Source organism: Oncorhynchus keta, chromosome 14, assembly GCF_023373465.1.
Source record: "Oncorhynchus keta strain PuntledgeMale-10-30-2019 chromosome 14, Oket_V2, whole genome shotgun sequence".
Taxonomy (NCBI): Eukaryota; Metazoa; Chordata; class Actinopteri; order Salmoniformes; family Salmonidae; genus Oncorhynchus; species Oncorhynchus keta.
The window spans coordinates 41,410,087-41,436,501 of NC_068434.1; the positions used below are offsets into that span (position 1 = coordinate 41,410,087).

Sequence of the window (26,415 nt, forward strand, 5' to 3'; positions counted from 1 at the left end):
GCTTGTCAACGTCACATGGTTTCCTGTTACTTTCAACCTGCATGGTGAAACTGAATTTAACCACTTCTTCTTAGAGCGTAACTGATGGTTTCACTTCACTAATATAACAACGAAGCAGTCAGTAAAAGAACCCTCCTTTCTGTGAGAACTTTGTTAAAACTCTTGTGTGAAGGTGTGAAAACACCACCTTGTTTGGACTGGGTTGTTTGTTGTGGGAGTTTACAAGAAACATTTCTGTTTAGCATTTTTCTAACATCTACATTCGGGTCCCTTTCTATGTATATTTGCAGTTTTTCACACCACCTAAATGTTTTGTCAACCCTGGCGCAAGATATATTTCACTTCAGATTGAGATATGAAGTGGAATCAAAAGCAACACCTTACAGGTACATACTTAAGAATAAAAATACATTTAAGCATTCCACAGTTTTATTTAAAGAATAAAATCCTGCATCCTCAATATTTTAAGACAAAAACTAAAAAAATACTAAGATTTCCTTTACATTTTAAAATAATTGTGTTCTTTTTTTGAAACCATCACAAAAAATAGAAACAAGTACAATTTTGTCATAAAAAAAAATGTAACTGTACACAGCAGAATATACCATTTATTGCAAACTGAACACCCCTGATACCTCAGAAACTATAGACACAATTATTGCAATTCACCTAGATATGCAAAACTACTCCGACACAGATCATTCGTTCTCTTTACTGCTCTGAAATATGACAGCTGTTAAATGAGTCCGGTTTGTTTCCCCACGCTACCCCTGTAATTACCCGGTGTCTGAAGCACAGCAACTGCTATCTTCAATGTGATGTCATGCCTTTCACGCAGTCGATTTCAGGGGAGGTCAATTTCTTTATATTTAACTCGTACAAAATTTCAGTAACTGTGGCACTTTTGTCCTCCTCTCTGAACACAACAGAAGAAACAATATCCTCTTTGGAAGAGAGAGGGAGATGCATTTGACTAAACTGAAATGTTAAGATATCTTCTCTAAGTGACATATTTTCCTTATTTAATAGGGAGCTCATTAAAGAAACCAGAGTCCCTCTGAGTAACAAATGTACTCACTATCAATTCAGCAGAAACCGACTGCCATTATGGTAAAGCAATGCCACCAAACATAAGAAGCTAGACTATTCCTGCATCATAGACACCTGTAAATGCACTGGATACTTTAACAGAAACTCAGGTCTATAAAAGGGATTTCATTTGGAAAGATATGTTTCATTCTAAAGCCTTTGGGCTATTCAATTATTTGTGTTTGACCTACACCTGGGACAAATTAATGTTTGATGTGCAATGTCTTCAAAAACAGATTTTCCATGCATTTTCTTTCTTTTGCTGCATATTGCATTAATAACAGTATAAATGCCACTTTAATGACATTCAATATTTCCTGGGTCTGACAAGAGGGTAAACGACAATGTAGCCCAAGTCTCAGGAGGATACTGAATCCGCATTAGGGCGGGTATATACACCACCTCAGTGGGGTGTATACCACATTCCACCCCAGTAAATAATGCAGTGCTCACTACGGCCCCGGGTGAAAATGTAATGCAATCAAAAGCTAATTAAATGCACGTACATGACACAGAGTATCAACAATCTGAAGCTCAATTAGAGTAGTTTGAGACAGTACCATGTCTTGAAAGTACATTCCGTTAGGTTAGAGAACCCAAACCAGCCATGATTTAAATGCTGCAAAGAGTGATCTCTTATCACTCAGTAAACATTTAATCCACCAAAAGGTCCATGACAGCAGATTTATCACACCGCCATCTGCAATGACAATAACATCAATAAATAAGATGAGAAATGTAGTCTTTCACAAACCCTTGTCTAACAAAATCTCCAAGTCAAACCTATTCACACAAACCAACATAATTGGAATGAGTAAATAACAATAGGGTACCCAGCCCCTCTTTAAAACATCTAGGTTAAAAACTCTGCTTTTTATAGTAAAAACAATTTTAAAAAACTGTCAGTTATTGTTTGTTCAGTAACCATCACCCCACAATAGACTCTGCACTAGTTTAAATTGATCATGTCAAATAAGGAATTATGAAATCACGCCCTCTACTGTCCAAGCCATTTCCAGCATACATAAGACCAAAAACAACAGACCCTTATGGGTTAAAAATCACAGTTACGATTAGTTCAAATTAAGCATGACACACACAAAAAAAAAGAACAAGTTACCATTGATGATTAAAATCTGCCCCTCGTTGTAACCAGTACGCAGCAAAATAACAGTCATCCCATCCCAGTTGCACCATGGAGCAATCTACTTAGTATCAATTGAACAAGCCTCACTCAAAATAACCATCAATGCACTTTCACTGACAGGAGGAGGAAACCAATAGGCCGGGGGTATTCAACTCTTACCCTACGACGTCCGGAGCCAGCTGGTTTTCTGTCCTACCTTAATTACACTCACCTGGTGTCCCAGGTCTAAATCAGTCCCTGATTAGAGGGGAACAATGAAAGAAAAACCCAGTGGAACTGGCTTCGAGGTCCAGAGTTGAGTCTGAGGGCAATAGGCTAATCACTGTTAATACCAAGCAAGCAAGCAACCAACCAACCATCTTTCACTAGGTGCAACACTCAATTGAAGTAGCAACCCACAATCGAAAGCAATGGGAAGCAGGAAGAGGAGAAGTCATTCATTTAAGTTAAAGGCTACCATTTCCTAAAGGCCAGTCAAAGTGTAAAAGCTACTACAATCAGGAATTAAGAAAACAAACAATGTTCCAAACATTGACATTTTCAAGTTATTATACCCCCATAAAAGTTATATTGAAAGCAGGATTCAGATAAACTAGATGTCACGTGATTGATAATGAGTAAGCTTCATGTGTCACAATGAGCAAAAAGCATCTACATATAAGTAAGGCAGCTTGTTTTAACCAGATTTGCTAGCACAAGTGCTTGTCCATGGTGCAATGTAGAGTCAAGCTGACTTTAAGCATGTAAAGCATTGAGAATACTCTTTACTTGTTAAGACTACAGGTTTCAGGCCATACAGAAGGCCTCTGGGCTAGACTAGCCTATGTATTCACTGGAAACAATGCAAAGGTTTATACAGGTCTGGGTCATATTAACTAGGCACCAAATGAAAGAAAATGGACTGAAACAGGGAGGAACTACCTAACCATGTCCAATAAGAAGCTTGTGTTTTCGTATTTCAGTTGCAAAAAGTTTTGCTTTGGTGTGCACTACTAAATACGACCCTGCTGTGTCTATTAAAATGGTGCCGTACACATTTGATGCCGCCGTTAACTTGAGTCCCAAACCGCTTGTCTTTGACAGTGGCATTTCAAATCCATGTTGTATAGCAGCTTATTCATGGTCATATCCTAAGACTGCACGACGACACAATGATTTACCAAAACCATTATGGGACCAAAAGGACCAATAACTTAAAATATGGTCACAACAACCAAGTGAAAGTCATCTTCTGTGCATGCCATTGTTGTTCTGTAAGCATTTCTCTTTCATCGCTTGCACTCAAAAGCGCAAAACACTGACGTCATTATGATACGACTACAAAGTCTGGCGTCCCACACTTAAAAGCAGCATTGAGAAATCCATAGCCAGGCCAGTATAGGAATGTAGGAGTTCTGACATGGCCTGGCCAGTAGAGTGACAGTATAGGAATGTAGGGGTTCTGACCTGGCCAGGCCAGCATCTGTTCCAGTGTGTCTAGGCCTGTGAGGAGGAGGAGGAGGAGAGGGAGGGAAGCTGTGTGGTTCTGATGTGTAGTAGGGAGAGTCTGAGGGCTCAGGGGGTTGTGATGTGCTGTGGAGTGTCGGCGTGAGGAAGGGTTACATTTGGTGGTGGTGGTGTTGTCTGTAGGAGCCCCCAACCAGTGCCAGAGGAAGGGGAATAATGGGTTGCGTCCCAAACAGCAGCCGATTCACCTTATACTACATTACCTTGACCGGGGCCCATAGGACTCGAGTCAAAAGTCGTGCACTATGGAGGAAAGAGTGCCATTTGGGACACAGCCCTGGGGATGTTTCGATGGGCAGCTGTCTGTGGACTCGCTCTCATGGGAGTAATGTAGCCAGCGTTGGCGTCAGTGGTGATGGTCTCTTTCCTCAGACAGAAGGACAGACAACTCCTGGGCCTGGCTTAGCAGAGCTCACAGTGGCATCAGCCGAGTGGTGTGGAACAGGAGCGGGTTCAGTTCCTCCGCATGGACAGCCCGATGGAGGGAGGGCTCCGAGGCACTCCGCTCGATTTTTGGCAACAGGTCCTGGACCTGCTCAATGCCTAACATGACCTGGGGCGAAACAAAACGAACATTATATAAGTGGGAAATGTACTCCTGCTCATAAACAGTAAAAACCAAGGAGGCCGACATACATAAAATAAGACAATAAGAGAACAGTAAATAGAGGAATGAGTAAAATACCCTCTTGTTGCTGACTGTGATAAACCAAGCACACAAATGCTTTGGCAGTGCTCACTGGCAGTGCTCACTACATTGTCGGAACTAGAAGCACAAGCATTTCGCTACACTCGCATTAACATCTGCTAACCATGTGTATGTGACAAATACGATTTGATTTGATTTGCTCTCTCTAACCTGTGGAAAGAGGGGCCTCTCATCACGTTTGAACTTCAGGCAGTCAATGATGAGCCTCTTCATGGACTTGGGTGAGCTACTGGACAGCAAACTGAGGTCTGGAGACAAGTAGCCACGCCCAACCATAAAGAGTATCTGAGAGAAAAGACAGGTTGGTAAACATGATACAGTACAGAAGTATTGTGTTTTTTATGCATAAGAGGTTTTAATGTGAATTATCTTACATGGCATGCATGTGAGCTGCACCCTTCAGATACACTACCGTTCAAAAGTTTGGGGTCACAAAGAAAATGTTTTGTCCATTAAAATAACAAAATTGATCCGAAATACAGTGTAGACATCATTTTTTTTTATTTCACCTTTATTTAAACAGGTAGGCTAGTTGAGAACAAGTTCTCATTTGCAACTGCGACCTGGCCAAGATAAGGCGTAGCAATTCGACACATACAACACAGAGTTACACATGGAATAAACAAAACATACAGTCAATAATACAGTAGAAAAAAAGAAAAAAAAAGTATATATACAGTGAGTGCAAATGAGGTAAGGAAATAAATAGGCCATGGTGGCGAAGTAATTACAATATAGCAATTAAACACGAATGGTAGATCGGCAGAAGATGAATGTGCAGGTAGAGATACTGGGGTGCAAAGGAGCAAAGTAAATAAATAAATACCAGTATGGGGATGAGGTAGGTAGATAGATGGGATGTTTACAGATGGGCTATGTACAGGTGCAGTGATCTATATATAAGCTGCTCTGACAGTTGGTGCTTAAAGCTAGTGAGGGAAATGTGAGTCTCCAGCTTCAGAGATTTTTGAAATTCGTTCCAGTCATGGGCAGCAGAGAACTGGAAGGAAAGACGACCAAAGGAAGAATTGGCTTTGGGGGTGACCAGTGAGATACAACTGCTGGAGCGAGTGTTACGAGTGGGTGCTGCTATGGTGACCAGTGAGCTGAGATAAGGCGGGGCTTTACCTAGCAGAGACTTGTAGATAACCTGTAGCCAGTGGGTTTGGCGACGAGTATGAAGCGAGGGCCAACCAACGAGAGCGTACATGTCGCAATGGTGGGTAGTGTATGGGGCATTGGTGACAAAACGGATGGCACTGTGATAGACTGCATCCAATTTGTTGAGGAGAGTGGTGGAGGCAATTTTATAGATGACATCACCGAAGTCGAGGATCGGTAGGATGGTCAGTTTTACGAGGGTATGTTTGGCAGCATGAATGAAGGATGCTTTATTGCGATATAGGAAGTCGATTCTAGATTTAATTTTTGATTGGAGATGCTTAATGTGAGTCTGGAAGGAGAGTTTACAGTCTAACTAGACACCCATGTAGTTGTAGTTGTCCACGTATTCTAAGACAGAGCCGTCCAGAGTAGTGATGCTGGACGGGCGAGCAGGTGCGGGCAGTGATCGATTGAAAAGCATGCATTTAGTTTTACTTGCGTTTCAGAGCAGGTGGAGGCCACAGAAGGAGAGTTGTATGGCATTGAAGCTCATCTGGAGGTTAGTTAACAGTGTCCAAGGAGGGGCCAGAAGTATACAGAATGGTGTCGTCTGCATAGAGGTAGATCAGAGAATCACCAGCAGCAAGAGCAACATCATTGAAGTATACAGAAAAGAGAGTCGGCCCGAGAATTGAACCCTGTGGCACACGCATAGAGACTGCCAGAGGTCTGGACAACAGGCCCTCCGATTTGACACACTGAACTCTTGATGGAGAAGTAGTTGGTAAACCAGGCGAGGCAATCATTTGAGAAACCAAGGCTGTCGAGTCTGCCAATAAGAATGTTGTGATTGACAGTGTCGAAAGCCTTGGCCAGGTCGATGAATACGGCTGCACAGTAATGTCTCTTATCGATGGCGGTTATGATGTCGTTTAGAACCTTGAGCGTGACTGAGGTGCACCCATGACCAGCTCTGAAACCAGATTGCATAGCAGAGAAGGTATGGTCTGATTCGAAATGGTCAGTAATCTGTTTGTTAACTTGGCTTTCGAAGACCTTAGAAAGACAGGGTAGGATAGATAGGTCTGTAGCAGTTTGGGACTAGAGTGTCACCCGCTTTGAAGAGGGGATGACCGCGGCAGCTTTCCAAACTTTGGGAATCTCAGACGATATGAAAGAGGTTGAACAGGCTAGTAATAGGGGTTGCAACAATTTAAGAGAGGGTCCAGATTGTCTAGCCCGGCTGATTTGTAGGGGTCCAGATTTTGCAGCTCTTTCAGAACATCAGCTATCTGAATTTGGGTAAAGGAGAAATGGTGGGGGCTTTGGCGGGTTGCTGTGGAGGGTGCCGGGCAGTTGACCGGGGTAGGAGTAGCCAGGTGGAAAGCATGGCCAGCCGTAGAGAAATGCTTGTTGAAATTCTCAATTATTGTGGATTTATCGGTGGTGACAGTGTTTCCTAGCCTCAGAGCAGTGGGCAGCTGGGAGGAGGTGCTCTTATTCTCCATGGACTTTACAGTGTCCCAGAACTTTTTTGAGTTAGTACTACAGGATGTAAATTTCTGTTCGAAAAAGCTTGCCTTAGCTTTTCTAACTGCCTGTGTATTTTGTTCCTAACTTCCCTGAAAAGTTGCATATCACGGGGCAATTTGATGCTAATGCAGAACGCCACAGGATGTTTTTGTGCTGGTCAAGGGCAGACAGGTCTGGCGTGAACCAAGGACTATATCTATTCCTAGTTCAAAATTTTTTGAGAGGGGCATGCTTATTTAAGATGGTGAGGAAGGCACTTTTAAAGAATAGCCAGGCATCATCTACTGACGGGATGAGGTCAATGTCATTCCAGGATACCCCGGCCAGGTCGATTAGAAAGGCCTGCTCGCAGAAGTGTTTCAGGGAGCGTTTAACAGTGATGAGGGGTGGTCGTTTGGTCGCAGACCCATTACGGATGCAGGCAATGAGGCAGTGATCTTGATTGAAAACAGCAGAGGTGTATTTGGAGGGTGAATTAGTTAGGATGACATCTATGAGGGTGCCCGTGTTTACTGATTTGGGGTTGTACCTGGTAGGTTCATTGATATTTTGTGTGAGATTGAGGGCATCAAGATTAGTTTGTAGAATGGCCTGGATGTTAAGCATGTCCCAGTTTAGGTCACCTAGTAGCACGAGCTCAGAAGATAGATGGGGGGCAATCAATTCACATATGGTATCGAGGGCACAGCGGGGGGCAGAGGGAGGTCTATAGCAAGCGGCAACAGTGTTTGGGTACAGACTTAGTAATAAAGAACTCTGCAGGCTATCTTTGCAGTAGATTGCAACACCGCCCCCTTTGGCAGTTCTATCTTGGCGGAAAACGTTATAGTTAGCAATGGAGATTTCAGGGTTTTTGGTGGTTTTCCTAAGCCAGGATTCAGACACGGCTAAGACATCTGGGTTGGCAGAGTGTGCTAAAGAAATGAGTAAAAAAATGTAGGGAGTAGGCTTCTAATGTTAACATGCATGAAACCAAGGCTTTTACGTTTACAGAAGTCAACAAATGAGAGCACCTGGGGGGTGGGAGTGGAGCTAGGCACTGCAGGATCTGGATTAACCTCCACATCACCAGAGGAACAGAGGAGAAGTAGGATAAGGGTACGGCTAAAGCCTATACGAACTGGCCGTCTAGCACGTTCGGAACAGAGAGTAAAAGGAGCAGGTTTCTGGGCACGGTAGCATAGATTCAAGGCATAGTGTACAGACAAAGGTAAGGTAGGATGTGAGTACATTGGATACATTGTTAACAGCTGATTTTGAATGGAATATCTACATAGGCGTACAGAGGCCCATTATCAGCAACCATCACTCCTGTGTTCGTTAATCCAAGTTTATCATTTTAAAAGGCTAATTGATCATTAGATAACCCTTTTGCAATTATGTTAGCACAGCTGAAAACTGTTGTTCTGATTAAAAAAGCAATAAAACTGGCCTTCTTTAGACTAGTTGAGTATCTTGAGTATCAGCATTTGTGGGTTCGATTACAGGCTCAAAATGACCAGAAACAAAGACCCGATTAACCTGTAATCGAACCCACAAATGCTGATGCTCCAGACACTCAACTAGTCTAAAGGAGGACAGATTTATTGCTTCAATAAATCGGCACAACAGTTTTCGGCTGTGCTAACATAATTGCAAAAGCTTTTTGTAATGAAAAAATATGAGACTTAAAATGATAAAACTTGGATCAGCTAACACAACGTGCCATTGGAACACAGGAGTGATGGTTGCTGATAAATGTAGATATTCCATTCAAAATCAGCCATTTCCAGCTACAATAATAATTTACAACATTAAGTGTCTACACTGTATTTCTGATCAATTTGATGTTATTTTTAAAAAGTGACACATTTTCTTTTCTTTCAAAAACAAGGACATTTCTAAGTGACCCCAAACTTTTGAATGGTAGTGCACTTTACTGAGAGTCAAACAGTTCCTATCCTCCTCTCAGCCATCAAGTGTTATATTGATGGTGGTTTGTAAACTTGTAATACTTACATATTTAATCATTTCATTGTAAAGTATGTGTGCTTGAAGCTGCAACTTGTAAAAAAACAAAACATTCTCACCTGGTCTCGGTTGTTAATCTGGGAATAAGGCAGAGTCCCCGACATCAGCTCAAACAGCACCACCCCGTAGCCGTACACGTCTGACTGGAACGTGTAAGGGTTGGCGTCCTGCATCCGGATCACCTCAGGAGCCTACAACGGAAACACACACACATCATTGAACAGCTGACGCAAGCAGATAGTTTCATTGTAGAAAATGTCCCTTTTATAGCTGATGTTACAACTGTTTCTTTTTCCAAAACAAAATAAAAATCACACAAGAGAAATGCTACCCGTTGAAAGTCTAGAACACTCAAAAGACATTAAAAATCACATGGCTCAATGTAGATTGACAGTTGAGGTGAAATGACGCCACACGCAATACCAGAGAATGATATCTAGGTCGTACTCCCTAGACACCAAACGGAAGACAACGGACCGAAACAGGTAGTGACTACCTGAATGTTGCAAAACGTTTTCCATTGCAAAATGGCTTGCTACAGTGTGCCGTAATGAATACGACCCAGGAGTACCAGTAACTTACCATCCACAGAATGGAGCCACTGGGCTGTTCTACCTGCTCAGAGCCACTCCATCGAGACTTCACCGTTGCCAGCCCAAAGTCCCCGATCTTCACAGTCCAGCCCTCATGGAGGAAGATGTCTGACAACAGAGCTCAGGAACATGGCAGCAAGTAGGTTGGTAGGTGTGTACATTTGGAAAAGCCAATCAATCACACATCTAAATAGACGTGAAATTGATAACATTCTACAAAGGTGATCTAGACTTGGACACAAAATATCTCTCTCCGATGGGGCTGACAAACATTTGATCCATTTTATGTTGAAGCGTGACCAATACGAGAGTTAGATCAATTTGTTCTAATACATCTCCATGGATCTTCTAGAAAGCCTGATACAACACATTCTACTTAGCCTTTAAAAAAGGGGAAGAAGAGGAGATGCTGTGACACAGTTTGAAGCCAAACAGGCTCACACCAAGCAACATAACACACAATTCATGATGCATAGATTTCACAACTGCCACACAGTGACACACTATAAAAACATGAATATTAGTGGTTAGCACAGCTCTGAACTCAAATAAACACAAAATAAAAGGGGTGTTTAAAAATACTTCTGTGGTTATTCTTCATTGGCTGCAAAGGCCTACACTAGGTAAAGGAAGCTCTGACAGAGCCTCACCACTGACAATATTCATAAAGCGTCGTAAGAGTATGACTGCTGATCTAGGATCAGGGCCTTCTTATCCATATAATGGTATTAATCTTCAGAGAGAAAAGCCCAGCTCAAGAAAGGATACTGTTTGATTTCAGGTCTCGATGAATTATATTCTTGGCATGAAGATAACTGAAAATTAAAAAATTAAAAAAAAGACTAATGTTATTTACAATTGAATATACCAAAGCAGTCTCTTTTTTTTTTACTTTAAAAAACGACTACTTTTCAGGTGCGAATAAAAAGCACCACATGACGAAATAAGACAGTCGAACCCAGCTCATGAGGCATGTATAAGTTATATTCAAGAATCCATTGCTACGAATCAAGAATTTAAAAGTTCAAAAATAGATGTACAAATTCCAGATTTCCCCTTTAATAACAGTGTGCAAAGAGCTGCAGCCTTACTCCATGCCCTGTGCTGTCTGCCTGGCCACGTCGATGCGACGCATGGTCTCAAACTTGGTCTCAGAGACGTGCAGATGGCGGTACAGGCTGCTGCCCTCACACCACTGTGTGATGATGGCAAAGTTGGGCTTAGTCATGAAGCCCATGAACAGCAGAATGTTGACGTGGCGTGTCTTTCTGCAGGGGAGGGAACCCACCAGGGAGCAATATTAGTCACAAAACACACTGCATAACTCTCCATATCACTCCTAAAACTGCATGTTTCCTCAATTCACCATGTTCTATCTATAACGTTTGAAAAATGTACATTCCGGCACAGCACCGTCATTGAGTAATGTACATACCGGTATACCAGGACCTGAGAAAAATAGCATTCATTAATTTGTCAATGTAACTAACAAGAAGAGAGCAGCTTCTCACCGTAGGACTTGCATTTCATTTTTAAAGGCTTGCAACTGCTCAGGTGTTGGCTCTGTCACTTTAAGGATCTTGATGGCCACGTCGCCGTGCCACTTGCCCTTGAAGACAGTCCCAAAGGAGCCTGCACCTATCCTTTTCTGGATGTTGACTTCTCGCGAGTGGACCTCCCAGTAGTAACTTGAGTCTCTATAGCCGCCACGGTGCTAAAACACAAACCTATACTCAACACTATTTTCAACAACATCTCCATCACTAATTAACAGCAAACACAAAGGGTTCAGAGTCCCGGACATCACTTTCTAAAAAAAGGTGATGGCATCTCAAAAAAAGACTGCAACAACCGTTGATGCCGTCACCTTTACATTAAAGAAAGATTATAATAATAATATTGAATTTTTACCCCCTTTTTCTCCCCAATTTCGTAGTTACCAATTATTATAAGTTACTATCTTGCCTCATTGCTACAACTCCCGTACGGGCTCGGGAGAGACGAAGGTCGAAAGTCTTGCGTCCTCCGAAACACAACCCAACCAAGCCGCACTGCTTCTCAACACAGCGAGCATCCACCCCGGAACCCAGCCGCATCAATGTGTCGGAGGAAACACCGTGCACCTGGCGACCTTGGTTAGCACGCACTGCGCCCGGCCCGCCACAGGAGTCGCTGGTGCGTGATGAGACAAGGACATCCCTTCCGGCCAAACGCTCCCTAACCCGGACGACGCCAGGCCAATTGTGCGTCGCCCCAGGAACCTCCCAGTCACGGCCGGTTGCGACAGAGCCTGGGCTCAAACCCAGAGTCTCTGGTGGCACAGCTAGCGCTGCGATGCAGTGCCCTAGACCACTGCGCCACCTGGGAGGCCACCTTTACATTTTCGGGACTTTCCTCAGATGAAAATCTCATTCCATAGAAGCCTTTTAGTACCGCTGGCATATCTCATTTCTACTTACCACTTTCTTTTTGTCGTCAGATGAGGAGGGCTTGCGCTCCTTGTGCTCTGAGGGGGATTTGGGGGGTCTCCGGCCAGGGGAGCCCAGGGAGGGCGGGCTGGTAGAGGGTTTGGGTGATGGTTCGGGAACTGTATATAATACAGTACCAAATGAGCAAGTTATTAAACACTTGCAAAGGGCGAATAATCTCAATAATAGTAATCTCAAATAAATAAATAAATCTGATCATTTTAAAATCTCACCCATTGTATTGTTTTGTAATTTTAACGCATCCTAAAAAGAGAACAAAAACACTTAGCATAACCACTAAGGTCCAATATCATTTAAACATTGACTCAGATCGATGCCCGCTATAGGTGTGATGTATGTCATTGTAGGGGACGAGAAATTAGCTGTAATGTAATAAATGGACTGCTGAAATTGCATAGTATAGTAAATCCTGGCGTGTAATACCAGACCCTGCATTGTGGGTGTGACTGTCTCACCTCTATGATGCTGACACCGGCAGGGCCTACGGTGCTGACCATGTGGACATTGGGGGTGGAGGTGGACCGATGCCTCTGTAGAGACTGACCATCTCCACCTGGCAGAGGAAACCGGAAGGCCGAGGTTGGGGACAGTAGTCCGTGCCTATATGAAAACATAGGAGCACAACAGTACAGGTTAAGGTTAATTTTTGAAGAGTTACCGTTCTCCATTGGAGGGGGGCACCAATACCATATGGTTTCTAGACTGGGACTTGCATCCCACATGGCACCCTATTCCCTTTATAGCACACTACTACTGACCAAGGAATAGGGTACAATTTGGGATGCATTTGATGGTTCAGATCCACTTACCCAGAAGGATCTGGGGTTAAGGCTATGTCGCTCTGGGATATGGAGTTGTCTGGCAACAGGATGGATATCTGAGGGTACTCATCTGGGCAAGGATTAGGTGTGCACCTGGAAACAAGGTACAGTACATACACAGAGGCTAAACCAGGGGTAAGGAGCACTGTTCCAGTCACACAATGCTAACAGTACAACAAATATGAAGTGACATGAGTGACCTTGTGAAAAAAAGGGTCTCCACAGGCTCCATGAGGTTGAATTCAAGACTTTAAAAAAATACCTTAATGCCACTTGGAATTCAATTTAATGCCAATTCTGAGGTCTGCATGCAACACACATGCTAATATTCCCCTCCAGAAATGAGCCCATGTTGGCAAAAAAGTCACTTTTGGGGCTATAGCCTACATGGCTCATTATCAGGCAGGTGTGCTTTCTTAGCAATGAGCCTGACAGATGAAGTAGCATAGTGGCTACTGGCTAGGCTATATATGGCTGAAGCGCGGGGTTGCCCATCTGCATTGGTTTAGGCTACCCTGGTGGGCTAATCATTAGCGAGATCACAAACTAAGTTAAGAATTTTGGCTTCGATGTCAATACTAGCTTAGTATAATGATACTCAATACCATAACTGTGGGAAAAAATGCTTTAAAGTCAGATATACAGCACTGTTACTGTATAAAACATATGTGCCCTCCATCTTTAGAGCTTGGCCACAGGGTATGCAGACTTTTGATCACACTTGGACCAGCTTAACAAGGTCCTGTTCAGCAGTGGATTTGTAGAATCTTGTGTGTTATAGTGGGCTGGAAGAAAAGTCCACACACACACACAGTAGCTCTCCCGGAGGTATTATTCTATAACATTAAAACATAAGCCTACATCCAAAAAGTCAAATAAAAAAAATAACCTTGTTCAGTGAATCATGTATCAAATGCCTATACTTTAAGGTAGCTAAGCAGGATGGCTCTAGTCATACCTTTTCCAGTGCCAAGTAAGACCTGAAAGAAGTTAGATGAAATAGCTAACATGCTCAGGGAATACATGATGGCTATTCAAAATAATCAGATATATTTTCAGTTCTTTAGAGATTCATTTGCCTGCATGTGTTTATGTATATTGTTCTAGGCTATATCCTATGCTACATAATTTACAACCTGAGGAAGTGGGAACTCAAAACACATGGTGTATTCGGTGCATGTGACAAATACAATTTCATTTGCTTTCATTGCAGGAAGCAGGCTAACGCACATTACTGTTCTCCAAAAATGGTTTTAGAACCCATAAATCACCAGTAGCCTAATCTCCGACATAAGAAAAAATTGCATTGGTAAGAGGAGGGTTTATCATCCCAGCTTTAGTTAAAAGTTGTCTATCAAACTGTACAGTCGTGGCCAAAGGCTTCTTTGCTGCCCTTGTTGACACCAAGGCCATCATCCAAAAGTCTTCGCCTCACTGTGCATGCAGATGCAATCACACCTGCCTGCTGCCATTGCTGAGCAAGCTCTGTACTGGCGGTGCCACAATCATGCAACTGAATCAACTTTAGGAGATGGTCCTGGCGCTTGCTGGACTTTGTTGGGCGCCCTGAAGCATTCTTCACAACAATTGAACCGCTCTCCTTGATGTTCTTGACGATCCGATTAATGGTTGATTTAGGTGCAATCTTACTGGCAGCAATATCCTTGCCTGTGAAGCCCTTTTTGTGCAAAGCAATTATGACAGCACGTGTTTCCTTGCAGGTAACCATGATTGATAGAGAAAGAACAATGATTCCAAACACCACCCTCCTTTTGAAGCTTCCAGTCTGTTATTCGAACTCAAATCAGCATGAGAGATCTCCAGACTTGTCCTCGTCAACACTCACACCTGTGTTAACAAGAGAATCACTGACATGTCAGCTGGTCCTTTTGTGGCAGGGCTGAAATGGAGTGGACATGTTTATTTTGGATTCAGTTCATTTGCATGGCAAAGAGGGACTTTGCAATTGATTGCGTTTCATCTGATCACTCTTCATAACATTCTGGTGTATATGCAAATTTCCATCATACAAACTGAGACAGCAGACTGAAAATTAATATTTGTGCCATTCTCAAAACTTTTGCCCACGACTGTATAGGCTACCTTGCTCTGCTCTGGCAACAGCCCGACTCACACGTGACGTGCACACACAGGCGCACATGTGGATAGGTCTTGAACATCTTGAAATTGCACTTACAGTATTTGATGATTTATTTTGTTTATTTTTCGTGGTGGCAACAATTAAGCAGAAGCACAATATAACGGAAACACTGTAATCGTCTCCTTCGCATTTTTTTAAGACCATTGACAATGGGATTGAAGACATTAAGAATTAAGACCTCAAAATCAGATAAATGAATATTAGACTTCTTAAGAACCCATGGACACCCAAACAAAATTAATCAAGAACATTGTAGGATTTTAAACCTTATCACAATGTACTGGAGACTGACCATAAAATTGACTCATACAATCTAGGACAGTATCCCTGTTCCGTCTCCATGTCCTCGACAGACTCACCGTTTTGTTATAGTGTCCATGTCCACACACACAGTGGGGACCTTGCTGCTGCAGTGCTGGTGAAACTTGTAGCCGCATGTCTGACATCTGAAGCCGTTGAACAGAAACTTGTGACAGAAGTCACAATAGGCCAACTTAAAGAAGGTTTTTCGTACCTGGAATACAAATGACTTTAAATAGGTTGTGTATTTTTCAGACATTTCAATTGAAACGGTAGGGCAGTGTTTAAGAAGGAAAGTGAGGCGAGGGTTTGTGACAAAGTAGTGATAGGTCCAGTATTCCAACAAGCACATTCATTAAACGTGGTGGTGGTAACCACTACTGGAAAAATAGGTGTTGCCATACAATACATGAATGCAGAGTGAAACAATTACAAGAGCTACTTACAAAGTTATGCATGGTGAGGGGGACATCATCCAACACCTCCACCAGAAGCTCTTCTCCTACCAGCGGGGTGATGTCAGTGTTCCAATCAGTTAGTCTCTTGCGACTGCAGGAGGGGGTGGTGGACAAAAAGACAAAGGAAATGGGAGAACAAAACTGAATCAGAAAACTGTATTGCCATGAAAGACAAAGCAGCTAAAAATATATTCTGGGGTTGTACATAGAAAGTTAAGAAATATTGTTTGAGCAACAATATATATAAAAATTGTGTTATAAATCAGGTTAAAGGGGGAGTGACCCAAATGGAATCAAATCAGTCTGCCAGTTTAGTTAACTGTTCATAAAGTATGACACTGACAAGATGTCCAAGTCCCAAATAGCACCCTGTTCCTTATATAGCGCACTACTTTTGACCTGAGCCATATGGGCTACGACAGACACTTACCCTTCTAGGAGTCGAAACACAGCGCAACAGTCCTGGCTCAGGCCCCTTACTTTAAGGGCTTTATCCAAACTGTCATAAACGGTCTGCCCAGGGCGAACATTCACCTGCAGACACAAATAGATGTTTGAACAAAATAGGAGGTATATGAAAGCTAGTTTAGCAATGACAACTAGGGTGTGAATGATAAAATACAACACTAAAAACCATTTAGAGGTAAGAAATCTTGTAAGTCACGTAGACAGTTGGTTGTTATGCAACAAAACCGACGCGTGCGCAACTATGGGTCTAAACAGACCGGGTTGGCTTAGATTGTTGGCATGGATATTCTGTCTCCAATGTTTATTGAAAACAAATACATTTGCACAATGAGCACATATAGATACATATTGTCATGACGTTGGCCTGGGGGTAGGTTTATGACAATCATAAATACCTCTTCCCCGCCCTTTCCTCTCTCTATCCTACGGAGGTTATATTTGCAAAACCCTCAGTTAACATAGAGATTCTGGGAATATCAGAAGGTGGGGGGGGGAATGAACTATATTCTGGTAATCCGACCAATTGAACATACTTAATGAATATGTCAGTTCGGTTGTCATCTGAGCTATTCTCATCAATGATAAGATGACAAACTCTAGAGTGGAAAGTCTACACATCAGAGTTATTGGATTCACATGGATGGGATGAAAAGTGATTTTAGCTTCTAAAATGTGAGATTTGGGTTTTCATAAGGTAGGGCTCTGCTCAATCAGTGGCCCGCCCCTGTGAAGGGACATGGGCTATAAAACTTTTCAAACATGCCCTCCTCTCCCTTCCGATATAAGCCCTTGACGACAATATAACCTCCTGTTCCGAGGATGACGGTCCGATGTCAGAATGGTTCAGATAATATCTACAGAACGAGGCCAACATCAGCGTGAGCTTTGGTTGCGAATGGTATAAACTTTGAACTCTTATTCACTACAGAAGTGATACTTCCTAGCCGTTGAGTTAGCAACAGCCGCTGCAAACGAGGATTAGGAAGGAACAGACTATCCTGTCTATCCCACAACGCTGTTACTACAACGTATTCAACCAGAGACATTCTTCAAAGGACAAAGGACTCGGTTGGACAACACAGCCTTCCATCTACCACCAACCTACCAAAGCGCAGCTCAGAGTAAAAATTTATTGCATTTTCCTGTTCCAAATGGGCAGTAATTTAGAATGCATAAGATACTGTATTTACGATAGCACAGCTTCGCCCTTTGTTCCATAGTCTTCCCGCTCTTTCACTCAAACCCAGCCCCTTTTCTTTTGTGTAACAAGCTGTCATATCTGTTCCACCTGCCAGGGACATTTTCATTTATGACATAACTTGTAATCAAGTTATGATTTAATTATGTGTATGTGTAATTCTGTGTGATTAGTTAGGTTTTTAGTAAATAAATAATTAAACCCAATTTTGTATTGCTGATTCAACTTGTTAGCCAGGGTTTGTGCGGATAACCAAGAAATTAAAAAACTTTCAGATGAGACTGAATTAAGATGACGATTAATATTAACTGCTATTGATGTAAAATATTACTAGGTCTGTAAGAGTTTATTCGGAAGATAAAAGCTCTATAAATATTATTTCGTGGTGCCCGACTCTAGTTAATTACATTTACATGATTAGCTGAATCAGGTAATAATTATTTTATAGAATAGCATGTCATATCACTTAATCTGGCATAGCCAAAGACATGACAATATATACACATATGCATATACATACATATATATATACACATACATAGACATACACACACAGAGATCGACTGATTAATTAGGGCCGATTTCAAGTTTTCATAACAATCGGAAATCGGTACTTTTGGACACCATTTTTTTTACACCATTATTTCAGTAGGCTAGTCAGTTAAGAACACATTCTTATTTTATTTTTTTGAATTTTACCCCCTTCTTTCTCCCCAATTTCGTGGTATCTTGTCTCATCGCTACAACTCCCGTACGGGCTCGGGAGAGACGAAGGTTGAAAGTCATGCGTCCTCCGATACACAACCCAACCAAGACGCACTGCTTCTTAACACAACGTGCATCCAACCCGGAAGCCATCCACACCAATTGGTTGGAGGAAACACTGTGCACCTGGCAACCTTGGTTAGCATGCACTGCTCCCGGCCCGCCACAGGAGTCGCTGGTGCGCGATGAGATAAGGATATCCCTTCCGGCCAAACCCTCCCTAATCCGGACGACGCTAGGCCAATTGTGCGTCGCCCCACCGACCTCCCGGTCGCAGCCGGTTACGACAGAGACAGCTGGCGCTGCAGTACAGCGCCCTTAACCACTGCGCCACCAGGGAGGCCCTCACATTCTTATTTTCACTGACGGCCTAGGAACGGTGGGTTAACTGCCTTGTTCAGGGGCAGAACGACAGATTTTTACATTGTCAGCTCGGGGATTCAATCTCGCAACCTTACAGTTAACTAGTCCAACTTTCTAACCACCTGCCTCTCAATGCACTCCACGAGGAGCCTGCCTGTTACATGAATGCAGTAAGCCAAGGTAAGTTGCTAGCAAGCATTAAACTTATCTTATAAAAAACAATCAATCATAATCACTAGTTAACTACACATGGTTGATGATATTACTAGTTTATCTAGCGTGTCCTGCATTGCATATAATCGATGCGGTGCGCATTAGAGAAAAAGGACTGTCGTTGCTTCGTGTACCTAACCATAAATATCAATGCCTTTCTTAAAATCAATACACAAGTATATATTTTTAAACCTGCATATTTAATTAATATTGCCTGCGAACATGAATTTATTTTACCTAGGTAAATTGTGTCACTTCTCTTGCAACAGAGTCAGGGTATATACAGCAGTTTGGACCACCTGGCTCGTTGCAAACTGTATGAAGACTACTTCTTCCTAACAAAAACAGCCAACTTCGCCAAACTGGGGATGATTTAACAAAAGCGCATTCGCGACAAAAACACAATCGTTGCACGACTGTACCCAACCATTAACACCAATGCCTTTCTTAAAATCAATACACAGAAGTATATATTTTTAAACCTGCATATTTAGCTAAAAGAAATCCACGTTAGCAGGCAATATTAACCAGGTAAAATTGTGTTACTTCTCTTGCGTTCATTGCACGCAGAATCAGGGTATATGCAACAGTTGGGGCTGCCTAATTTGCCAGAATTTTAAGTAATTATGACATAATATTGAAGGTTGTACAATGTAACAGCAATATTTAGACTTATAGATGCCACTCGTTAGATAAAATACGGAACTTCTCCGTATTTCACTGAAATAAACGTTTTGTTTTCGAAATGATAGTTTCCGGATTTGACCATATTAATGACCAAAGGCTCGTATTTCTGTGTGTTATTATGTTATAATTAAGTCAATGATTTGATATTTGATAGAGCAGTTTGACTGAGCAATGGTAGGCAGCAGCAGGCTCGTAAGAACTCATTCAAACAGCACTTTTGTGCATTTCACCGTACCATGCATCTCACCATACCTTCTCTGCTATGCAATCTGGTTTCAGAGCTGGTCCTGGGTGCACCTCAGCCACGCTCAAGGTCCTAAATGATATCTTAACCGCCATCGATAAGAGACATTACTGTGCAGCCGTATTCATTGATCTGGCCAAGGCTTTCGACACTGTCAATCACCACATCCTCATCGGCAGACTCGACAGCCTTGGTTTCTCAAATGATTGCCTCGCCTGGTTCACCAACTACTTCTCTGATAGAGATCAGTGTGTCAATGCCATACAACTCTCCTTCCGTGGCCTCCAATTGCTCTTAAATACAAGTAAAACTAAATGCACGCTCTTCAACCGATCGCTGCCTGCACCTGCCCAACATCACTACTCTGGACAGCTCTGACTTAGAATACGTGGACAACTACAAATACCTAAGTGTCTGGTTTGGACTAAGCTCTCCTTCCAGACCCACATCAAACATCTCCAATCCAAAATTAAATCTAGAAGTGGCTTCCTATTTCGCAAACAAAGCATCCTTCACTCATGCTGCCAAACATACCCTTGTAAAACTGACCATACTACCAATCCTCGATTTTGGCGATGTCATTTACAAAAAAGCCTCCAATACCCTACTCAACAAATTGGATGCTGTCTATCACAGTGCAATCCGTTTTGTCACCAAAGCCCCATATACTACCCACCATTGCGCCCTGTACGCTCTCGTTGGCTGGCCCTTGCGTCATACTCGTCGCCAAACCCACTGGCTCCATGTCATCTACAAGACCCTGCTAGGTAAAGTCCCCCCTTATCTCAGCTCGCTGGTCACTATAGCATCACCCACCTGTAGCACACGCTCCAGCAGGTATATCTCTCTGGTCACCCCCAAAACCAATTATTTATTTGGCCGCCTCTCCTTCCAGTTCTCTGCTGCCAATGACTGGAACGAACTACAAAAATCTCTGAAACTGGAAACACTTATCTCCCTCACTAGCTTTAAGCACCAACTGTCAGAGCAGCTACCTCTTCCCCTACTGTATTTATTTTATTTATTTAATTTTGCTCCTTTCACCCCATTATTTATATTTCTACATTGCACATTCATCCACTGCAAATCTACCATTCCTGTGTTTTACTTGCTATATTGTATTTACTTTGCCACCATGGCCTTTTTTTTGCCTTTACCTCCCTTATCTCACCTCATTTGCTCACATCGTATAGACTTGTTTATAGACTTGTTTATACTGTATGTTTGTTTTACTCCATGTGTAACTGTGTCGTTGTATGTGTCAAACTGCTTTGCTTTATCTTGGCCAGGTCGCAATTGTAAATGAGAACTTGTTCTCAACTTGCCTACCTTGTTAAATAAAGGTGAAATAAAAATAAATAAAAAGTCTATCAGCGCAGCCCCTTTGTAGCGCGATGAGCAAAGTACCTTCTCCACTTATTCATTGCTAGGGCTGTCTGGCCAGCATTATCTCCCTGTCCCCACTCATGCTGCACAGAAGTTAACACACTTGAATGACGCAACACAGTATGTAAACATCAAAACGGTTCATTACTGTCGCAAAAAATAAATATACACAGGCTAAAACACATTTACAATCCAACACGATACAGGTAGCTTCCAGCTTGAATTATAGGCTACCTTTCCTTGTTAGCTTACAACGGAATATCCCCCGCAAAGATAAACACATTCACTTCATTTTCTTTTGCCTCCCTTTGGGTTTTCACTAGATTCCATAGACACATTATGCCTGCAAATGACAATTAACGTCTTGAGACAGCGCACCGTTTTAGAAAAGATATTGCTTCTTCCATGCAAATGCTGTTAATCAGTACAATAAAAAGAATGTATTCTTAGCCGTTGCCAATGTAATAAGTCCTAAATAGAAGCGATTATTTGTCATCTGTAGCATAAAATGTTCAAATGTCATGATTGTGAATGCCCATAGCGGAGTCTGTCTGGATCAAGTGCCATTCTACGACTTTGGCTAATACATATTTTTTTGTGGCATTGAGCATCGTGATGCTAAACCTGGTAATGAAGTAAAAATTCTGGTATCGTGACACCATTTTATAGCCATTCAGCAAGCAAGATGATTGTTAGCTGTTTCTCTCCTTGAATATGCCTACTAGGTTTTTTTTTATTGCTAGAAATAAGTTGAAATATATTGCTGTTCATTATCTATGTATATAGGCTACTCGTTCTAGAGCTAGAGAGAAGGGGAATGAGTTAGGCCAGTGGAGTAGCCAGCAGAGGTGTGAATTGCGCAAGAAAAGAACAGTGAAGACAGAGATGTGGAAGTTGGAAGTTAAAATATTATAGGTCTGCTAAAGTGAATCTTTGCGACCACCTGTACTACAGGCAACCCAAAGAGGCAAAAAAATATACACACGTTCATCAATAAGTGGTTGCACAGATTTAGATAAATCACGCACTCAAATTAAAATGTCAAAATAACCACCCATTACTTCACAAAAATGTATCAATGGCTTATCATTAGGCTATGGACTGCTTGATAGCATGAGTTTCTATTGTCAATTTCATCTTCATAGCCGTCTATCTATATCTCCACCTTAAACGTTTCTTCGTCAATTTAAAATGATAGGTTAATGCTAAATCAATGTAGCCTATAATGTAGACTAGTTTTGGATATCATACAGAAATTTGTCTTGCTATGAGAAAACAAAATTTGAATCTGTATTTTTCGTGATTAGGACGAAAACATCTCAGTTGGTGAGAAAAGGCCTTAAGACAGACAACACAGCTCATACGGTTATGCAAGTATATCAAAATGCAATTTGCAGAACGCACAAAACAAATATTAGACAGCAGGGACCTTAATCCAGGAGGGGATTGTCTCTGCTGCTGTTACAAAGAAGCTTGATCTTGCAAGCATGAGCCACTTACCTAATATTAGCAAAAACCCAGCTGGAGATAGGGTAGGTAAATAACTTAATAGTTATAAGACAAATATGTGTCAAACAGTAGTGAATTTCATACAAGTGTAACCTGATCACCTCACTTAAATTGTGCTGCAGGAGTGACTCACCTCACGAAGCTGCTGTTTTTGCTCATTGTGTTTCTTTGTAAACAAACATGTGAATCGCTCAAACAGCTGTTTTGGGAAACTAGTTCAAGTAAGCTTCATAATGAAACAATCTAACAGGCAAAATTATGAACATGATCTGCTTTATCTACACTACATGACCAGAAGTATGTGGACACCTGCTCATTCCAAAACCATGAACATTATTATGTAGTTGGTCTCCCCTTGCAGCTATAACAGCCTCCAATCTTCTGGGAAGGTTTTCCACTAGATGTTGTAAGATGGCTGAATGGAAGCAAGTCCCCGCAGCAACAAGACCATTAGTGTGGACGGGCACTAATGTTGGGCGATTAGGCCTGGCTCGCAGTCAGAGTTTCAATTAATCCCAAAGATGTTCAATTGGGTTGAGGTCAGGTTTCTGTGCAGGCCAGTCAAGTTCTTCCACACCAATCTTGACAAACCATTTATGTATGGACCTCACTTTGTGCACGGGGACAATGTCATTGTGCACGGGGGCATTGAAACAGGAAAGGGCCTTCCCCACACTATTGCCACAAAGTTGGAAGCACAGCATCATCTAGAAAGTCATTGTATGCTGTAGCATTAAAATTTCCCTTCACTGGAACAAAGGGGCCTAGCCAAAACCATGAAAAACATCCCCAGACCATTATTCCTCCACCAAACTTTACAGCTGGCACTATGCATTTGGGCAGGTAGCGTTCTCCCGGGATCCGCCAAACCCAGATTCGTCCTTCAGACTGCCAAATGGTGAAGCGTGATTCATCACTCCAGAGAACGCATTTCCACTGCTCCAGAGACCAATGGTGGAGAGCTTTACACCACTCCAGCCGACGCTTGGCATTGCACATGGTGATCTTAGGCTTGTGTGCAGCTGCTCAGCCATGGGAATTAATTTCAAAAAGCTCTCGACTAACAGATGATTTTTACGCGCTACAGCACTCGGCGTCCCATTCTGTGAGCTTGTGTGGCCTACCACTTCCTGGCTGAGCTGTTGTTCCTAGACATTTCCTCTTCACAATAACAGTCTTTCAGTTGACCGGGGCAGCTCTAGCAGGGCAGACATTTGACGAACTGACTTGTTGGAAAAGTGGCATCCTATGATGGCGCCACGTTGAAAGTCACTGAGCTCTTCAGTATGGCCATTCTACTGCCAATGTTCATCTTTGGAGATTGCACAGCTGTGTGCTCAATTTTATACACCAGTCAGCAATGGGTGTGGCTGAAATAGCCGAATCCACTCATTTGAAGGGGTGTCCACATTCTTTTGCATATTTTGTGTATTACCAAGTGCACAAGTTTACTGCAGGTAATTATTTAAAACATACAAATGTATTTAAAAATGGTTTGAGTGCATTTCAAAATACCCCGGGATACTGTATATAAAGGTACACCGCCCAACCCGAATGGGTTTTCATGTTTGAGAGACAAGATGAGAAATTGGAACTGGGCCTTAGGCACCAGCTGGTGCACAACATTAACTGTCTGCTGCGTAGGGGTTGGGTCTAGTCATTAAAACATTGTGAAATATTACTGTTGAAAATATTTCAAATGTACTTGTATGCGAGGGCCCCAAGAGATTATTCTGAATGTCTTACCACGGTCCTCTGTTGATTGGGGAGGAAGACACGGATGGTGCCCCCACCTCGGGGCACATCCTCTGGACTTGTCTCTCCCGAGGAGGAGCAGGAGGAAGAGTTTGAGGACATAATGACAGGCAGGAAGAGCAAGGGAAGCAGCACTGAGATCCTTCAACAACAGGAGAACTTCATGCACTGGGGATCCGGGGGAGTGAGCCCTTACCTGGAACCTGAGACAAACAGTGCTACTAATTAGCAACAATCCATCTGACGCCAATGACCGAGTGAAACAAATGTGCCCATAATCATGATCTTAGATCGACAGAGTATGTTGCAACTAGCTAGGATGATACCACACTGGTGTGTGTACAGAACTGGTAAATAAACAGAAGAGGCCTCATTTTGACATTCCAAAATCCAGCTGCTCACAATAAAATCATTGACTGTTAGGTTTGCTTGCACCACACAAGTGAGCTGGTGTAAATTGTCAATGACTCGAGCAAACGTTATTCTTATATGAAAATTACTATTTAACCAGCTATATAGTAGCTTTATAGGGAACTTTTCATAGCCTAGACATCTAGCTAACATTAGCTACACTATGTCTCGCTACACTTTTACTCTGAGCTGGAAACATTTCATGTGTATGCGAAATGGTATTAACCAGTAACGTTATTCTAAGAGCCCCGTTGACTCATCATAGCCACAAGTAATTAGCTATCTACAAATGCTATAGCTAGCAGAAGTCTGGCAAATAAAATAACTAGTTACGTATCCTAGTTTAGCATAGTGGGATTTGACTGCTTAGCAATATGACATTTCGAAAATTTGGAAGCCATGTTTGTCTCAGTTAACCACTTTAGATTACTATTCATTTACAATTATTTTTGATGAAATGACAATACCGCTTCGACGAGGCTAAATTATAAATAGTTTCTTAATTCCTGTCAGGTGTTTTTTCACGTTCGAGTGAGCGCTTTCATGAGGCGGAAAGGGATTAGTTAGCTAGTTGGCAAGCTAGCTAGTAAAACCAGAGCTAACGTAGCGCGTTAGCTTGCTACTTTTGCTGTCTGACATTATCAAGTAATGAAAAGCTTGTTTACGCATTAGCATAAGCAACTGTTTTATGCATAATGGGCAATTAAAGACCACTGCAAAACGAGTCAATCATAAACAAGAAATTGCATATTTGGTTATACAGTCTTACCTGAAGCAGCCATCTTGAATTCTCTCAATCTGAAATCGAATCTGTCAAGTATTTCTGGGAAAGCGGAACACCTCCGTGATGCACGCTCTGTATTGGGCCATTCTCACATTTACACTCGCTCATTGGATGACAGAATCGATACATAAAGGGGGCGGGTGTTACAAGCAACAACAAAAAATGACATTGTATAATTCATGTCACAGTATGCTACACAGAGAAATTACGTGAATGATTCAGGGTAACCATTGGTTACATCAGAATGTATAAAATTAAACTAAAAAAAGAAGAAGCAAAAAGCAAAACAGCTGCATACCATAAATGGAGTTAGGGCCTCAGTGTCAGTGGAGGCTCATCAGAGGAGGAAGGGGAGGACCATCCTCCTCAGTGAATTACATTTTTTTTAAATAGTGAAACATTTAAAAAGTTATAATTTTTAGATAAAACTATGCAAAATGTTTTCACGTCGCCAAATAATTGATTAAAACACACTGTTTTGCAATGACGGTCTACAGTAGCTTCAACAGCACTCTGTAGGGTAGCAGCATGGCGTAGCCGGAGAACAGCTAGCTTCCGTCCTCCTCTGGGTGCATTGACTTCAACCTAGGAGGCTCATGGTTCTCACCCCCTTCCATCACCCCATACAGAACCAATCAGTCGATATAATTGAGAACAATCATCAGAAATCATGTGATATGAATCAGACAGTGGGTCGCCACCTGATCCACTA

General features: G+C 42.2%; 1 protein-coding gene across 2 annotated transcripts; it reads right to left on the reverse strand.

The window, feature by feature from the left end:
* Positions 1-411: 411 nt before the first annotated feature.
* araf (A-Raf proto-oncogene, serine/threonine kinase) lies at positions 412-25,795 on the reverse strand. 2 transcript variants are annotated; one of them, XM_035786089.1, is made up of 16 exons: positions 25,689-25,795; positions 24,500-24,711; positions 16,351-16,454; positions 15,909-16,011; positions 15,522-15,676; positions 12,990-13,094; positions 12,636-12,780; positions 12,393-12,423; positions 12,151-12,278; positions 11,203-11,405; positions 10,783-10,959; positions 10,460-10,506; positions 9,681-9,799; positions 9,158-9,289; positions 4,602-4,736; positions 412-4,295 (listed from the first exon to the last, which is right to left on the reverse strand). In XM_035786089.1, the coding sequence occupies exons 2-16, from the start codon at positions 24,608-24,610 to the stop codon at positions 4,155-4,157; spliced, it is 1,836 nt and encodes a 611-aa protein (XP_035641982.1). In that variant the 5' UTR covers positions 24,611-24,711; positions 25,689-25,795; the 3' UTR covers positions 412-4,154. The 2 variants fall into 2 exon arrangements, with proteins under 2 accessions (XP_035641982.1, XP_035641985.1); XM_035786092.2 differs by lacking the exon at positions 25,689-25,795 and adding an exon at positions 25,387-25,407.
* Positions 25,796-26,415: the final 620 nt, after the last annotated feature.

Coding starts and splice junctions, on each gene's coding strand:
- araf (XM_035786089.1), bottom strand. CDS start 24,610: ATGTCCTCAAACTCTTCCTCCTGCTCCTCCTCGGGAGAGACAAGTCCA. Junction 16,012..16,350: donor GTGTTTCGACTCCTAGAAGG/GTAAGTGTCTGT, acceptor CCCCTCCTGCAG/TCGCAAGAGACTAACTGATT. Junction 12,279..12,392: donor ATTACAAAACAATACAATGG/GTGAGATTTTAA, acceptor TATTATATACAG/TTCCCGAACCATCACCCAAA.